Source organism: Choloepus didactylus, chromosome 5, assembly GCF_015220235.1.
Source record: "Choloepus didactylus isolate mChoDid1 chromosome 5, mChoDid1.pri, whole genome shotgun sequence".
Taxonomy (NCBI): Eukaryota; Metazoa; Chordata; class Mammalia; order Pilosa; family Megalonychidae; genus Choloepus; species Choloepus didactylus.
This window is the reverse complement of record NC_051311.1, coordinates 125,587,690-125,605,534: the sequence shown is the minus strand read 5'-3', so window position 1 is coordinate 125,605,534 and position 17,845 is coordinate 125,587,690. Positions and strand designations below refer to the sequence as shown.

General features: G+C 35.2%; 1 protein-coding gene across 1 annotated transcript; it reads left to right on the top strand.

The window, feature by feature from the left end:
* Positions 1 to 518: 518 nt before the first annotated feature.
* Positions 519 to 4,828, top strand: SOSTDC1 (sclerostin domain containing 1). The gene is made up of 2 exons (XM_037837505.1): positions 519 to 876; positions 3,333 to 4,828. Exons 1-2 carry the CDS (start codon positions 672 to 674, stop codon positions 3,746 to 3,748), a joined length of 621 nt encoding a protein of 206 aa, XP_037693433.1. The 5' UTR covers positions 519 to 671; the 3' UTR covers positions 3,749 to 4,828.
* Positions 4,829 to 17,845: the final 13,017 nt, after the last annotated feature.

The window sequence follows — 17,845 nt, the reverse complement described above, 5'->3', positions numbered from 1 at the left end:
CTAGCAGCGCAGTAGTTCAGGCAGATCAAAGCTGCATTATTTAAGTGTGTCCAGGGGGCAAATTTTAGCTCTGTGCCTTATACTTTAAAGAAAAAAAAAATTGGTTTGCTTCTTGAGACACAATATGTTTAAGTGCTTTGTGCAAGTCCTACAATATATAAACTGGCATGAATTCTTCTTATATTTGGGAAGAACTCTCTCCTCTCTCCCAATACTATAAAATCTGAAGGGGGTACAAAACAACTGTGGGAAAGCCAGTCTCTTCAAAGGCACAGCAGCATATTTTCATTAAAATTAAACCCAAATGTGAGCTATGCTCAGGAAAGGAAGTGGCAGAGGATAGAGTCTGTAGTTGCTATAGAAAGTGCCTGGCTGCTTCAGTTCACAGACAACTGATGAAGTCCAACGCTGAAATTTCAGGCAATTTGTATACCAAGCTCCTCCTTTTCTGCAGCCTGCTCTTCCATTGGTAAAATTCTTTGGCAGGGTCATGTAGGGATCCCACCCCTTCTCTGTGTTTTCACTCTGAAGCGCTACACAACTTTGCACCTGAATGAATGCCAAACCTCTGTGGATATATAAAGGGAAACTTGAGGAGGAATTTCACAGAGTGCAGAAGCAGAGGAAAAAGAATTAACTAGCTCTTCAGCCAGGCAAATCATCTACTCACCATGTTTCCTCCTGCCATTCATTTCTATCTCATCCCCCTTGCATGCATCCTAATGAAAAGCTGTTTGGCTTTTAAAAATGATGCCACAGAAATCCTTTATTCACATGTAGTTAAACCTGTTCCAGCACACCCCAGCAGCAACAGTACGTTGAATCAAGCCAGAAATGGAGGCAGGCAATTCAGTAACACTGGAATGGATCGAAACAGTAAGTGTGTTTTACTTGTATAGATCTTCTCTTCTCTTCTCTCTCTCTCTCTCTCTCTCTCTTTCTCTCTCTCTCTCTCTCTCGCTCTCTCTCCTCTAACATTAACTAACATTCCTGGAGAATTGTTCCATTGCTAACTAACCTGAGTCATATATATTTTGCTAAACAATCTGGGAGTAATCTTCTGCATGTGTAGATTGGCCTACTTCCTCCAGTAGTGATTTCAAAGTTAACATAACTGAAAAAATGATTTGATAATGCAAGCACAGACTTATATTTTAGCCAACATCCAAAAATAAAATGTCTCCAGGAATTCAACTGCTGCTTCTTTAAACTCATGCAGAATAAGGATTTTAAAAAGGGTTAATCTAGACAGGTTTTCAGCTTGTCTTCTCAGTTTATTTCAGGGCATGTACAATTCTGGAAACAAATGTATTAAGGTAATCAATCAAAAGTATGTATAGGAAAGGACAAGGGAAAAAAAGGAAGCTTTCTGTGGAAAAGAAAGAGAAATTGCTCACCTGAATTTCTAAAATGTGATTAGTAGAATAGTTGAAAGTTTTGATGATGATCAATATGAAAGAGGGATAAAGCTATAAATGTTGGAAATCATATTTTTCTGAGATAATTCTTTATTAACCAGAACAAAATTTAGGTAATTGTATATTTCTGTGAAAGTCTAGGAAAATTTTTGTAATTTTAGAGATTTAAATAACACAGTAATATTTTATATTGGAAGTATTTTTTTTTTTCCTCTTCTCTTTGCTTAAGTGATAAATGAATTGACCACTAACTAGGGGGATTCAAATTTCTGCACTTAGCTTTTGCTTCATGTTTTTTGTATAGAAGAGTTCACATGCTAATAATCAGGTTTTAAGAGAGACAGAGTGACACAGTGTACAGGAAATCTTACACAGATTCTTTGACCTCTCCTCAATTCCATTCAACTAATAAAAGTAGTTTTGTCCTTTGAAAAGTCAAAGCAAATGTATCTGTTAAAACCAAGGTGTTTTAACCTCTATGAACGTGATTGCTTTTATGTACACAGGAAATATCTGATTATTATTAGATTACCAAGCAATGCAGTGGGTATTCATTGTCAATGAGCTGTCACTGCAAACATGCTCAATCTGTATACATACAAGAACAAAAAGCTAGACAAGTCAAAGTCATTTCTGGCTGCTTCCAGGTATATTCCTGACGTGGCTGTAGTTAGGTGAGCCAGAATCAGATTCAGATAGGAAAAGCATGCTGAAATTTTAATGTAACAACTCTATATCTATGTGGATGCATGTGAGTGTATATATGTATACAACTATCACATTTCCTTTAGCCTATATCTCATGCTTCAGAAGTAATGGGGTAGAGAGATGAAGTAAAACTCCTAATTCAGTGTCTAATTTGAGTTTGTTTTCAGTTTTCTATGCTGGACCTTCTCAATGTCCCTTATGATTTTCTTTCTTTCTTTTTTTTTTAATTTTAATTTTAGCACTCTATACTTTTGAACTTTTATTTTCTCCTTAACAAGCTTTGATTTCTTTTCAAGCTTGTAATGGGCTTTAATCACATAAGGCATGTAACAAGAAACAGCCAATTAGAGAACATACTTATCAAATCCAAATAACTAAACAAAAATTTTGCCATGAACAATATTCAGGAAATGAACACCATGGTTCCTCTTTGTAAATCAGACATGTTAGGCATTTTCTGCCATAAAATTCATGGAAATGTAGCCAAGTTCTTATAGCAACCATACGTTCCTGATTTAGGGGCTTCTATATTCTTTAAATTTTGTGCTGTAGTGGCATTTGCATTTCAAACATTTTACCATCTGTATTTTCTTTAGAGATAACCTGGGAATTTATGTTTAAAATGTAGTTATTTAGTTTGATATGCCTAATCTCAGACTTTGTATAAAAATGTATGTATGATTCTTTGCAACTGAAATCTTTAATTGAAAGAAAATATTGCAGAGTGCATATGCATTGTACATAATAGTTAAGTACTTCCCCAGTTTTCTCAACAGATTTTTTTAAAAGCTAATGAAAAGCACTTACAGGCATTAACCAATATGGCCCATGAGAAAGGGAACATTAAATATGCTCTCTTTTGCTCACTGAAGAAAGAATATTTACATATAAATATAAGAGCCGGTTAACCCTTATTGAGGAGTGAGACTAAGAAAATGGAATTTTCGAATCCTCCAATAAGCAATTAGCTAATCTGGCCTAGACTTTTTTTTCCCCTAAAGAATGTTATAGCCATGTAAACTGGTATTTTTCACCAAAGTGTCTCTACAACTCCCCAGGCAGATTTTGGATCCATAAAATGGATGTTCATTTTCAATTTGGCAATTTGCTATCATTTGGATATTATATTTGTCATTGCAGATTCTTTTTTTTTAAGCTTCCATTTGCTTTCTGCCTTTGATGCACATTCTTTTCCCTTTCCTGTAGCTCGTGTTCAAGTGGGTTGCCGGGAGCTGCGTTCCACCAAATATATCTCAGATGGTCTGTGCACCAGCATCAGCCCTCTGAAGGAGCTGGTGTGTGCTGGTGAGTGCTTGCCTCTGCCAGTGCTCGCCAACTGGATCGGGGGAGGCTATGGAACAAAGTACTGGAGCAGGAGGAGCTCCCAGGAGTGGAGATGTGTCAATGACAAAACACGCACCCAGAGGATCCAGCTGCAGTGCCAAGATGGCAGCACCCGCACCTACAAAATCACGGTGGTCACCGCCTGCAAGTGCAAGAGGTACACCAGGCAGCACAACGAGTCCAGTCACAACTTTGAGAGTGTGTCGCCTGCAAAGCCAGCTCTGCATCACAGAGAACGGAAAAGAGCTAGCAAATCCAGCAAGCACAGCATGAGTTAAAACTCAAACTCTCAACACTGGACTGACTAGTAACCATCTGCTTTACAGATTCGATTGCTTGGAGACTCAAGCCTGCCATTGTTATTTTCTCACTTGAAAATATATGCTTTCTTCTTTGATCAAACCCAGCAAGCTGTCCTAAGTGTCAGGACCTTCTTTGGAGATAGTTTTTCCTTTTTAAGTTTTGCAAGATGTATGTATATCCATGAGTGCAATTTTCTTTTAAATTCCATGCATTTTGTAGCTTTAATTCCCCTGTGGTTCTTAAAAGACTGGTGGTACTATATATATATGTATATTATATATATATAATTAAATCATTACTTTTTTAAAAAGAAAAGGGCCTCTCAGTTACCTTCCACCCCTCAACCTGTGTGCTACCCAGACACACAAACCTTCAAAACTGAAAAGTTAAAAAAAAAAGTTGCTGTGACTCTTCACAGTAACATTTCCGAAAGGTGCTTTTTTCTGTTAATTTTCATGGGAACAGTTTAACAGCCGTGAGTGATCTCCCTTTGAAAGAGACTTAAAATGCTTGTGACATTTTACTTCAAAATTAAGCCCTGTAGCTTTATGCAATCACATAGTATGAAATTATACCCTGCATGCTGACCCTCACTTGTAATGGAATGCCAGAAATGCATGGCAGCAGCTAATAAGTAAAGCTGATTATTTATTTGTCAATGTTATTATTTAATTAGCTTTCACATGTGATTTTTTTAAAATGTTAATTTTTATGTTTTGAAGCTTTTTCATGTACCTACAAATTTTCCTATATGATTTGTGGTTGATTTAGAAATATGAGAATACATTTTGTAGATATGTAAAATAAATATTTTAGTCTCCTTATTACATATATGTTTCATCATGAACTTTGTCAATAATATGGCTCCTTTTTAAATCAATACGATTCTTTGTAAAGCTGAAATATGTAATATTTTCTTGTTTGATCTGTACAGTCAGAAGAAAACTTGACCTTCAATTCCACTGGTTTCTCTTAACAAAAATAAATACTGGTAAAAGTTATTGTCCTTGCCTCTGACATAAAAAGGGACATGTTTGCAAAAATTGAGGAATAAACATAAGAGTAATTGTCTTTCTCAAAGTCTTATTCAGGTTTTGGTAGAATTTTCTGTAGGAAGAGAGGAGAAAGAGAGCAAGGAAGTCTGTCCTTTCAGTGAATAGGATGACTGAAAAAGTTGGGTGGCAATCCACTAGTGAGTTGTAACAAGAACATCAGATTCATATACACCAGTAGATGCCAAGTCTGCTGCATATTATAATTACCTGGGGAGATTTTATAAGACCCATTATTGAGGGTGCAATCCAGATGAATTACAACCAAATCTCTAGGGGTAGAACCCAGATACCTGTAGATGTTAAAATTTCCCAGGTGATTCCAATGTGCAAATAAGTGTAAGCAATGAAGGAATTGTGAAAAACTTGATATCTTATGTCGGAGAACTTTAGAGTGGCTCCCAAACCAAAATAGAAGACAAGCTAAAAACAACAAAGAAAACAAAAGCTAATTTTTCAAGGTTTTCAACTTTGATATGGTGTTACATTAAGCAACATAATCACAGTTTAAAACCAGATTATACAATTAAACTGTTAATTTGAGCAATTGATTGATCCCATTACTTAAAATAAGAAAACCAAAGAGGCTTGATTATGTATTGGTAAGTTCTCCCAGGTTTTCCCTTTTTTGGATCTTTAGCAGGAAAGAGTACTTAGTACTTTTTTGTAGTAGGTTGTTCCTTATGAAATTGTAAGTCTGAAAGTCACATACATATTACTAAGCTAAATAAGGACATTAATATTGTACCTTCTCTGTGATGAGAGGTGGGATATTCTTAACATATGTAAAGATAAGAAAACATCTCTAAATTTTATAATGTTATTATATCATCAAATGAAGAAAAAATCATAGTCCAGCTAATGAATTATCTTCCAGTCTTAATAACCAAGATCCTAAACCCATTTGTATTATATCTTTTTAATGCATGGGGCATTAATACTAATTTTATCATAGCTTGAATATACCAAAAATTTATTGCAGTCTATTTTACTTATTCATCCTCAATATGGGATATTTAAGATAACAAGAAAACTTAAGACATTTCAGCCACTTCTTCTTTCTCGACAAAATAGCACCTCCTATAGATGGCCTTAGAGATGGTCTCAAGAACGAGTATGTCCTAAAACCTGTATATCTGAGACATAAAAAGGACTTGACCCTGGCAATGGCTTTTCTCAATCAAGACGACTATATTGTTGTTTTCTACTAATAAAACATTGAAAGAAATGTTTTGGTGATAATAAAACACCAAAACTCTTAGCAGTTGCTTCATAAATGAAGAAGAAAAAATGAAGTGGAATAAAGAAAGCTTATAAATGAGTCTTCTCTGGTGTCTGCTAAGTCAATAATTTAATCTATTTCTCATGGTGACATTCAATTCACTGATCTATTTCAAGCCGTGTTACAATGGAGATGCTTTCATTGCATGGTATTTAACATCAAATGACGGGAAAAGGTCAGCAATCAATAGGAAAGACCTAGGATAAAATCAGGCACTCAGTGAAGTCAAAATTAAAAGTCAACAGAAAGAGTAGCCCTCTAGTTAATACATAAAAGTGCTAAAAGCATTTGCATCTGAATTGCTGATAATATTTCAGGGCTTCTTTTTTCTTTTTTTCGGTTAACCAACATATTCCAATATGATTAACTCTGCCTTATTTTTTTATTACCTTAGTAACTATCACTTCAAAATGGTGACTTGTGATAATTTTAGTTGGGACTGACCTCTAGTTTACATTCATAATATCAATCCATAAAGAATTTGCTTATCAAATTTATTCTGGTCTTTATGGCTACAGAATTCTTTCAACCGGTTAAAAGGAGAGACTTTTTTCAAATGATGGATGGATGGATAGATTAGATAGCTGGCAAGAGAGAGACCAAGAGAGAGAGCGAGAGAGAGCGAGAGAGATGATATATAGACATATATTATGTATATCACATATATAGATATTACATAATATATTTATATGTATCAATAACAAGAAAAAAGAGAAATGAATGACACATATACAAATAAATAATACATGTAGTATGCTAGACCTAAGCTAAATATGGACATGGAGCCGTTAGTAATATCTGTGAAAAAGTTAAAAAATTTAATTACAAGTCATTTATATGTATTCATTTATGCATCACAAATAACCATCAAGTGTTAATATTCTGTTAGCCATGTTTATTTTCCTATATATTTTTGGAAAAGAAATAAAATGTGCTTTTATTTAACAGGAAAAAAGAAAGACCCTTAATCTATTACAGCTCTAAATCAAATTAGTAAGATTTTGCTGTATCATTCACTTAATATTTACTATGCTACTGGCATTTTTTTTTTTTTGCATTATGTAATGTGATTTGCATAGTGGGCATGATATTTAATAGATACTCAGAGTATTGGTCATACTAGGCAATTTCAAGTGGAGAGAATAATATTTATCAGCAGCAAAAATAGGAAACTTCCAAATTCCTTCTAATAAATTAAAGCCTTTGAAAGTTTAAATTCAGTGTGTTTCAATTCTTCTCTGTCATCATCATGAAATTTTAGGTATCAAAATCTAATTCATTATATTTGGAATTAAAATATCATATAGATTAGACTTGACTGGGGAATATTTTTAGCGCTAAGGTGGAAAATCATAGCATACCCTACATTGAGCATTTCAATGCTTTCAATGGTTATAGAGCACTAACAGAAAGTGAATGTATGGCAAGACTTTGATGGGATTCTTGTAGTAAACCAGAAGGAATTCAGTGAGGAATTACCTGGGATCCTTGGTGTTAGAGAGTAACTTTCCCTTGTTAGAGTATGTTTCCTTCCCTAAAGGGCAGATAGAAAAGACTTCGTTTTTGTTTCATTGGCATCTATCAACATACAGCTCTATGTTGAAATGAAATGAGTCTAGAATTGTGAATTAAGTTGAAGTTTGGTCACTGGAAATTTTTGTTACATCCACAAAGTGAGACCAGCTAGAAAACCAAAAGACATTCTACTTGTCAGTGTCATTTTCACTCCCTTTAGACTGTGCCTCATTCCTGACATTATAGCTAACACCACATTTGGTCCCTTTGCCTGCATATTTTGCAAATTGTCTTGAAGAGATACAGGATAACAATTACTGCAGGAACCACAGTGGGAAGATATCATAACTTTCAGGTTCAAGAATTGATTAAAAATGAATTCATGCCAGCCAGGCCAAGCTGACTGCACAATTATTTCCAGTGCAATCCAGACTGAGCGACAGCTTATCATGTACATTGGCAGATTTGCTGAAGGATTATTTTCTGTTACAAATGAAGAGTGAAACAGATTGGGGGATTTTCAATATTTAATATTTAAATTCAATATTTAAATATTTAAATTCAATATTTAAATATTCAAACTTAAATATTTTCCTTTGATTTTAATATCTGGAAATAGAGGGTTATCAATTTGTATTATCAATTTCATTTTTTAGCAGTGGGACTGGGTAAGCATTCTGAGTCAGAATGTCAAAATAAATTATTTCAATAAATGATTAGTCATCTTCATAAAATAGATATCTTCAATGACACAGACACAGTCAGCCAAAGTTTATTGTTATCAAAACTGATCAAGAGTTTCGTATGGGTTAAGGGTAACTTACTATTGAAGTATAAGCATCACTTTTTTTCAGGAGAAATATTCTTTTTTTTTAAATTTATTGTCATTAAATTCACACAAATTTAAAAATCTATTACAATATTAGCAACTATGCCACAAAATGATCATTGGGGTCCTTTTATTCATTGTATTACCCTAAATTTGGTATTCAAACAGCCAACAATATCACACCCAGATGTTTTAGGACTTTAAAACAATCATTTACAGTATTTAATCAGCAGTATACTTTGCTAAATAGTTGACCATTTTTATTGACCTAAACTTTCTGTATATTTTTTTTGTCTTGGTTTTCTCTCTTACTTTTCATACATGGTTTATAATTTATGAAACAATTACTTTGCTCTTTTTTTTTTAACTTCCTCAATCTTAAACACAGATGTTTTAAAAAAAATTTCTTGTCACAAATTTCTTTATTGAAAACCAACAACAAAAGATTGCCAAATGCAATTAATAATCTAATGAAGGCTTACCATTTTGCTGGTTTGGTTGACACTATCTTTCCTAAGAGTTAATTGATTTTGTCTATGTTGTATACTAGTTAAGTAATTAGTATACAACATAGACAAAATTTAATCTTTGACTTAATTTTACATTTTGAAAAAGCAATAAACAGAAACAGCTTTCAATTTGACTCATCTGTAATCTTTTATGTAGCAATTTTTTACAAAAGACTTTCAAGAACATGGGAACTTGGAAATGAGGACTGGGATCTGGTTGGGAATGTGCTGCTACTTACTTGTTGGATAAACTTACAGTTGTTTCTTGAGCTTCTTAAGGATCAGTTACTTCAACTATTAAAACAAGGGGGTTAAACTAGATAATGTCTAAAGTGTCTTCCAACTCTAAACTATTTGAATTCTATTATTTCAAAACAATATGATTATATTTTTAGTCACACGGATATTGTTCTAGTTTGCTAATGCTGCAGAATGCAAAACACCAGAGATGGATTGGCTTATATAAAAAGGGGGTTTATTTGGCTATACAGTTACAGTCTTAAGGCCATAAAGTGTCCAAGGTAACACATCAGTAATCAGGTACCTTCACTGGAGGATGGCAGATGCCGTCCGGAAAACCTCTGTTAGCTGGGAAGGCACGTGGCTGGTATCTGCTCCAAAGTTCTGGTTTCAAAATGGCTTCTCCCAGGACATTCCTCTCTAGCAAGCTTGCTCCTCTGCAAATAACATCACTCACAGCTGCACTGCCTTTAGTCTCTTTGAGTCAGCATGTTTTATATGGCTCCACTGATCAAGGCCCACCCCCGAATGGGCGGGGCCACACCTCCATGGGGACATCTCATCAAAATTATCATTACCCACCGCTGGGTGGGGCACATTCCAAGCAAATCTCTGCCCCACAAGACCGCAAAGATAATGGCATTTGGGGGACACAATACATTCAAACCAGCACAGATATCTATAAGTGCATATTCTATTTGTGCTATTCTAGTCCAGAACATGTCTATAGTTCAATCAGTTGTAAATTTTCTGAATAATATTTTTGTTAAATTTGTTATGGAACTTGACATATTATATCATAATCAATACTTCTGTAAAGGTCCTCCAACAATTGGAGGACACAGCTTGTTATTAGGTATTTCCCTCTCTTTGCCCAAACAAGCAAATATCAGGAAGATGTTAAGGACCAGAGAAAAGGACAGGGAACTTTTCAAAAAACTGCCTAGGATTTTTCTTATTGAAAAAAGCTCCATTGCCAGTATATTAACTACTCATTTCCAGAGAAAATAATAAAGAAAAGTTGCCATAACCTACCCCATAAATTAATGAGAATTGGATTTTACTCTAAAATAATGTCATTATGTTATTGTTGAAAATTATTTTTAAAGTTGAAATCACAAATATTGTGCTGTAAGCAGTATAGTGATATTTCTAGTCAAAATGTTTTATGATACTTAGAACTCATTCATGAATTAATCCATTCATTTAGGAATTGCTGAAAACTCAGTGTCTATTCAGTTCTAAGAACACTTGGTGAACAAATGTCAGTACAGTTAAGAAAATAACAAACATCCTACTATGAAATGCAAAAGTAAATATGAAAAGTCCCATTCTTGAGCAAGACTCAAAGGGCATCATTGCTATGATTCACCTAAGTTACACTGTGTGTACTTAAAACAGGAAGGATATATTTCAGAAGGGAATGCTAATATTGCCATAAAAACTTGAGGTAAACTATAGCAAACAACAAAAGCATGCTGGAAAAAATATCTTTCTTTATGATTGTAAATACTGCCAAATAAAGCTGAAGCCTTTATTTTTAGTGGACATAATATTAGTACTACCTTCCTGAAAAAGACCATTTTGTAAAAAGCTATTAGAAATTTTATAGATATTTTATGATTAATTATTTTGATATTCTTTGTTTATAAGTTGCTCTTTGCAGTCCTACTTTGAAATGTTCATATTAAACAAAAATCCTGTTTTATGATAATTTCCACTTATTAGTTGAAGCCATTTTATTGCTGATGATATGAGCAAAGGAAGTAGTTGTAGACAAATAACTTCAGCAAACAAAATATATAGTTTTGTTCATCCGGGATCCTAAATATTGCTTTTATCTAATACTTAGAAAGATTTTAAAGTAATTGTACACTTTTGAAATAATTCCATTGTGTTCAATTTTCTCTAGAGAGGGGTGTGATGATGGAATCATCTGCCTGGCTGCACATGGTTAGATCCCAGCAAAGCAAGCACCAAGAATATGGAAAATTATATGGATTACACAGGATCACTGCAGTGGTATCACACAAGCCATGATGGTATTGCATAAGTTAAGTTGGTATTCAGTTTGAGGTTAATAATATTTTTAAAACTGCATTGTGTAAATGTATGTTGTATCCCCATTCCTTAATCCATATAATGGGGAAAAAATACAAAGGAATGCCTCCAGCGGATGTTGGAGCCAGAACAAGCCTTTTTTTTTTTTTTGATCATTGTATTCTTTTGGCATTTTAAGACATTTATGATTCAGTAATAGTGTTAAACGAAATCAGGTGTTGGTCCAGGATATTCTGGGTTAAGGATTTTCTACTGTGTTTTATTATCTATTTTATTAGTAGTAGAAATGATAAGCATGTTCAGTGGAAAGATGATCACAATACCAGAGCAGCTGTATGCTGAGCTGAAATGAAGAGCAGCAAAATGCTGATGACAGGGAAAAAGGCTTGTCAAGACATAAAATCAACATCATAGATTACTTCTGGAATGAGTTCTGAAAAGCCAGAGTGTCACAGGACTTCAGACACTGTAATTTCAGGGCTATCAAAAGCCTTGCTTCTCTCCTTTCTTCCCTGGTAACAAAAGCTCTCTCCAGCTCTTTCTTGATACCTAACATGCTACCATTAGAAGACAATTTCCATTATTTAATATTTTTGATTCCACTGAAATGTGAACATCTCTGGAAGGGATAACAGATTAAGGAAGGTTTACAAACTCAATTCCTATTAGGACCAAGTGTAAGGCAAGGGAAAATGGTGGGGACTATGGGGAAAAAATTCCACAGAAAAGAAGGGAGTTCCAACTCTGCTCCTACACACAGAAGCCAAATTTCACGAAAAAATCCATATATTTTACATGAATTTTCCTAGTGTTTCCAAGTCAATAGTAAATTTTTTATAATCCTGTACCTGCCAATCTAAACACATCTGCCCATCTGCTGGGTCAGTTTAAGCTGGTCCTACTGGCCAAACTCGTACTCAGGAGTTAGGAGACCTGAATTCTAATCCCAAATCTGCTACTCCTGAATGACGTTGGAATGTTTAACTAAGTCATCAAATTCCTGAGAACTGAGTTGACATTTCTGTATTAGTTAGCACCCCAAAAGGAAGCAGAAGGCGAACTCAGGATAACCTGAGGATAAGTTGTTTAGAAAGGAATTAATTACAAAAGTGTGGGTGGGGTATAGGGAACCTCCAAGGCATAGTGAAGGAACCAAGGTCCAGTAGCAGGAAAGCTATCACCAGGCCAGGCACTAGGAAATGAGGAAAGGATGAAGATATCGGAGCCTGGAAGAGGGGCACACTCTGAGAAGAGCAGCGAGTTTTGGTCAGTCTGAGGAGTCAGTCAGAAGATCCTGCAAAGCAAGGGAGCCAGGGCCAAACACCCTTGTCACCCTCCTCCCTCTTCTTCATCTCCTGCAAGGACTCCACAGTGGCTGACCCCATCTGGAAGCCATAGGCCCTGGAGAAGGTGAATGTAATCACTGCAGGTCAGCCTGGGGTCAAAGGGCAGGGTGGAGACGAGTGGAAGGGGGGATATGGAGAGCCAAACTAAACTGTCTTGGTTTAGCTTCCTTTGCAATATCTGAAACAATGCATTGCATTTAATAGGCATTGAATTATTATAGAATCTCTTCATTTCTCATTTTTAAAATGTAAATAATAAGTATACTCTTCAAGGTCCCTTCCAGCATTAACCTTCTATATTTCATTAGTTTACACTTGAGATGAGAAACAGTAAGAGACATTTGGGAGAAATTCTGAGAAACTTGGATGTCTTACCTGAAGTTTAAGCATTAAATCTCTTATGATCAACCTCAATTAAAGCCAAAAAGACCCCAAAACTGATAAAACTTTTTTTTGAGAAATATCACCACTGCTTGAGCAATATCAAGCACAAAAAGCCTGGGTATGTTTAGTAGAAAGTCCTATAGCCTCTGAGAAATTATCACATATATATGTTCTATGGATAGAGAGGAGGATAGGGCTGGGGTGTGTTGTTTTTTGTTATTATGGTTGTTAAATGTTTAATAAGAACCATGTCATTAGAATATGCAGTCACTGGTAAGTGATTAACTACAAGATAATTTTATTTTGGGTTTTGTTTCATATAGGTTATTCAAGCTTTGAAATGGGATATTATTTGGAAGAAGAGACCATATAGTTTATAAATCCATTGACAGTTAACAAGAACAATGCCATTTCTCTTTTGCTCAGTGAAAGGCATTATTTAGAATATAAATATATACTATGCTGAGCTTTATTTCTCAACCTTAAGAAAGTAAATATTTGAATCAGGCAGCCCTTTAAGCTCTGCTGCCGTAGTAATCTATGGTAAGAATAAAACTTCAGAACTAAAACCCTAAAATTGAAGGTCTATGGATTAGAAGTAGAGTGGCTGCATAACTCCTACATGATTTTGAAATGTTTAACCGACCCCCACATCACACTGTAGCACTCCAGCAGTCACCAGGATAACCCATGAACCCATGTAAAAGGACATCTTCATGGTTCCATGTGCAACTGGTTTCCTTGGTTGAGACAGTGATAATCATATCACAGTTTCACAGAATGGGACAGATCCAGGGAATGATGACAGAGGGGTGCCAAGCCACTTTATGTACACATCAAAGCCAATCTTGAAACTTGGCATAGGTGTGGAATGGTGGGAAATTGAAGCACAGGGCTTTCAGAATTTCAAAGACTCACTTTGAGGGGAAAGCACTGCAAAGATAAAAGCCGGGAAGAACAGCTGTGCCAGGATTTGCTTAATGGTTGCACTGCTAAGCACAGTCTTTAGATGTACTAAGGATGAAAAGAACTGCTAACTGCAATTTCTTCTTTACCTACATTTGAATGCATGGGAAAACATCTGTAACTGGAATAGTTTCTTTTTCCTATCATTCTACTCCCTTACACTTAAAAGTCTGTATGTTGGGCTTAATCCACTAGCATTAATATTACTTGACACAAAGTTTCTAGAATGTTGGGATACTAGGGATGGGAACAAAAAGAAAAGATTAAATGGGGAATAATAGTCAAACTTCATTCATATTTAATTTGGCAGATTGTTAGATAGTAATGCATAGTAGTTAAGAATACAGGTACTGGAGCCAGAATAACTAGATATGAATCCTAGCCTTGTCACTTTATAGGTGACTTTGAGCAAAAATGCCTTAGTTTTTTCATCTGTAAAATGGGGTGATTATTTCTACCTTAGAAGTGTTCCTGTTTGTAAGTGGTCACAGTGTTAGTCGTTATTATCACTATTACCATTATTATATTTCTTAAGTTGAGGAATAATGCATATTGCAAAACTACTCACTATATACAGAAAAACCCCTTTCCTAACATGGCACAGGGTCAGAATGGTAGAGCTGGGAGGGAACTTTGAGATCATTGGTTTCACTCCCTTGGTCCAGAAAAGCAGACTAGGAGGAGGATAGAGAGAAGCAGAGAAAAGAAGGAAGAGTTAACAAGGGAGGAGACTGCAAAGCAGGAAGGCAGAAGTCTTTGGGAGACATTCTGCACTAATCATACTTAATTTTACATAAAAATAGAAAGCTTTGGCATTGCAATAGATTTCAAAGAGAGAGCTTTACTTTCACTGTGTCAACGCCTTCATCCATTCCCTTTTTGGTGCTTTTTCTTGGATATGTTGTTATTCCCATTCATTTAATATATCAGTATGACCAACAATTGATTTAGGAAAATTTTTACACATTCTCCTCTTACCACTAATGCTTCCTGTGTTACCCTTAAATTTAGCCTGGCTACTACTGCATTTGCTTACTTTACCAATGTATGACTTTAGGGCTTATCTTTTTTCATTTATTTCTTCAGTAAAAGGAATAAGAATAGCTTTTCACTTATTTGTTTCTTACTTTGCCATAATTCCAACAAAATATGTCAGCCTAAATGTTCAGACTACCACTTTATTCTATTTTCTCTTCTCATCATTCCTGATAACTCTTGGCTTATAACTCTCTAAAGTCAGTCTCTGAAATTTTGAACTTGTGCTCAACAAGAAAAAGAATTTTGAGCACTTTACCCTAATATACATTTGTTAATTTAGAAAATTTATATATGCACATTCACATATATATGACCATACTAATACATTATGTACTTTATAAATACACATTATAGAACAGAAGCTGTATAAAATTAGATAAAATTGATTAAAAATTTTCTTTCTGTATCCAGTGGATCATTATATCCAAGTGTTGAGTTACAGAACACTCTTTAAAGCTTAAAAAAATAATAGTAATAAAGAAAAGGAACAGAACAAGTAGGCAACTATATTCTCTGAAAATAATCAATCCCACATAATAAGTTTTCTTGCACATTTGCTTCTCTATTTACTCTTTCTATCCCCTAAAATGTTCTGTTATCAGTACTTACACAATACAGATTATCATCTTTGGATCACAGCCTGATTAATCTTTCCCTTATTTACCAATTACTTTTCCAAATATATTTTCATCAATATGGCAAATGGTCCTATGGTGGAAAATCCAGAAGACAATAACACGAACTGAAAGAAAATATTTAACACCATTCTAAAAAGCGATGGCAAAATCCCAGGGAAACATGCTTGCTATATTTGGAGTTATATTTTATTTTTGGTCTTGCAAGAGGATATTTGGAAGAAATATAGAGTCTTTGCTGTTAAAGATTCTTTCAGCATAGTTTTTTGCTATTAAAAAAAGTGATGAAACCCTTTGTATGCTTGGCAAATTTGTTTTATATCCTTTAGAGACATATTCCAAATTAATGCCTGCATTTAATATGTATATTAACCCTTTTTTATTGTGGAAACATATGTATGTGTGTATATATATATATAATGTAAAATTTCCCATTTTAATCATTTTTAAAAACGTACACTTCAGTGGTATTAATTACATTCACAATGTTGTACTACCATTACCACAATCCATTGTCAAGACTTTTTCATGACCTCAGACAGAAACTGTATCTATTAAGCAATTAACTCCCCTTTCTCCCTTCACAGCTCACGCCCCATCCTCTACCCAGCATCTGGCAACCTTAATCTATATTCTGTCTCTAAGATTTTGTTCATTCTAGATATTACATATGTGTGGAATCATACAATATTTGTCCTCTGTGTCTGCCTTATTTCACTTAACACAATGCTTTCAAGTTGCATCCATGTTGTAGCATGTATCAGTACTTCATTCTTTTCTATGACTGAATACTATCCCATTGAATGTGCACATCACATTTAGTTTATACATTCATCTGTCGATAGATTGTTGGGTTATTTCTACCTTTTGGCTATTGTGAATAATGCTGCTATGAACATTGGCCCACAAATGTTTGAGTTCTTGCTTTCAATTCTTTGGGTATAAAACTAGGAGTCAGTTGTCGGGTCATATGGGAACTCCTTGTTTGACTTTTATTTTTTTTTAATTCAGTTTTATTGAAATATATTCACATACCATACAATCATCCATGGTGTACAATCAACTGTTCACAGTATGATCATATGGTTATGCATTTGTGCCAATTTGAATGCATTGTGTCCCCCAAACACCATTATCTTTTATGTAGTCTTCTGGGGCAGATGTTTTGGTGCTGATTAGATTTGCTTGGAATGTGCCCCACCCAACTGTGGGTGATGACTCTGATGAGATATTCCCATGGAGGCATGGCCCCACCCATTCAGGGTGGGACTTGATCAGTGGAGCCATATAAATGAGCTGACATAACAGAAGGAACTCAGTGCAGCTGTGAGTGACATTTTGAAGAGGAGCAAGCTTGCTAGAGAGGAACATCCTGGGAGAAAGCCATTTTGAAACCAGAACTTTGGAGCAGACGCCAGCCACGTGCCTTCCCAGCTAACAGAGGTTTTCTGGATGACATTGGCCATCCTCCAGTGAAGGTACCCGATTACTGATGTGTTACGTTGGACACTTTATGGCCTTAAGACTGTAACTGTTTAGCCAAATAAACCCCCTTTTTATAAAAGCCAATCCATCTCTGGTGTTTTGCATTCCGGCAGCATTAGCAAACTAGAACAGCATTCATCACCACAATCTATTTCTGAACATTTTTCTTACATCAGAAAGAATCAGAATAAGAATAAAAAATAAAAGTAAAAAAGAACACCCAAATCATTTCCCCCATCCCACCCTATTTTTCATTTAGCTTTTGTCCCCATTTTTCTACTCATCCATCCACACACTAGATAAAGGAAGTATAATCCACAAGGTTTTCACAATCATACTGTCACCCCTTGTAATCTACATTGTTATACAATCATCTTCAGGAATCCAGACTACTGGGTTGGAGTTTGATAGTTTTAGGTATTTACTTCTAGCTATTCCAATACATTAAAACCTAAGAGGTGTTATCTATATAGTGCATAAGAATGTCCACCAGAGTGACCTCTCAACTCCATTTGAAATCTCTCAGCCACTGAAACTATTTCGTCTCATTTTGCATCCCCCTTTTGGTCAAGAAGATATTCTCAATCCCACAATGCCGGGTCCAGATTCATCCCTGGGGGTCATATCCTGCATTGCCAGGGAGATTTACACCCCTGGGAGTTGGGTTCCACGTAGCAGGGAGGGCAGTGAGTTCACCTGCCAAGGTGGCTTAGTTAGAGAGAGAGAGAGA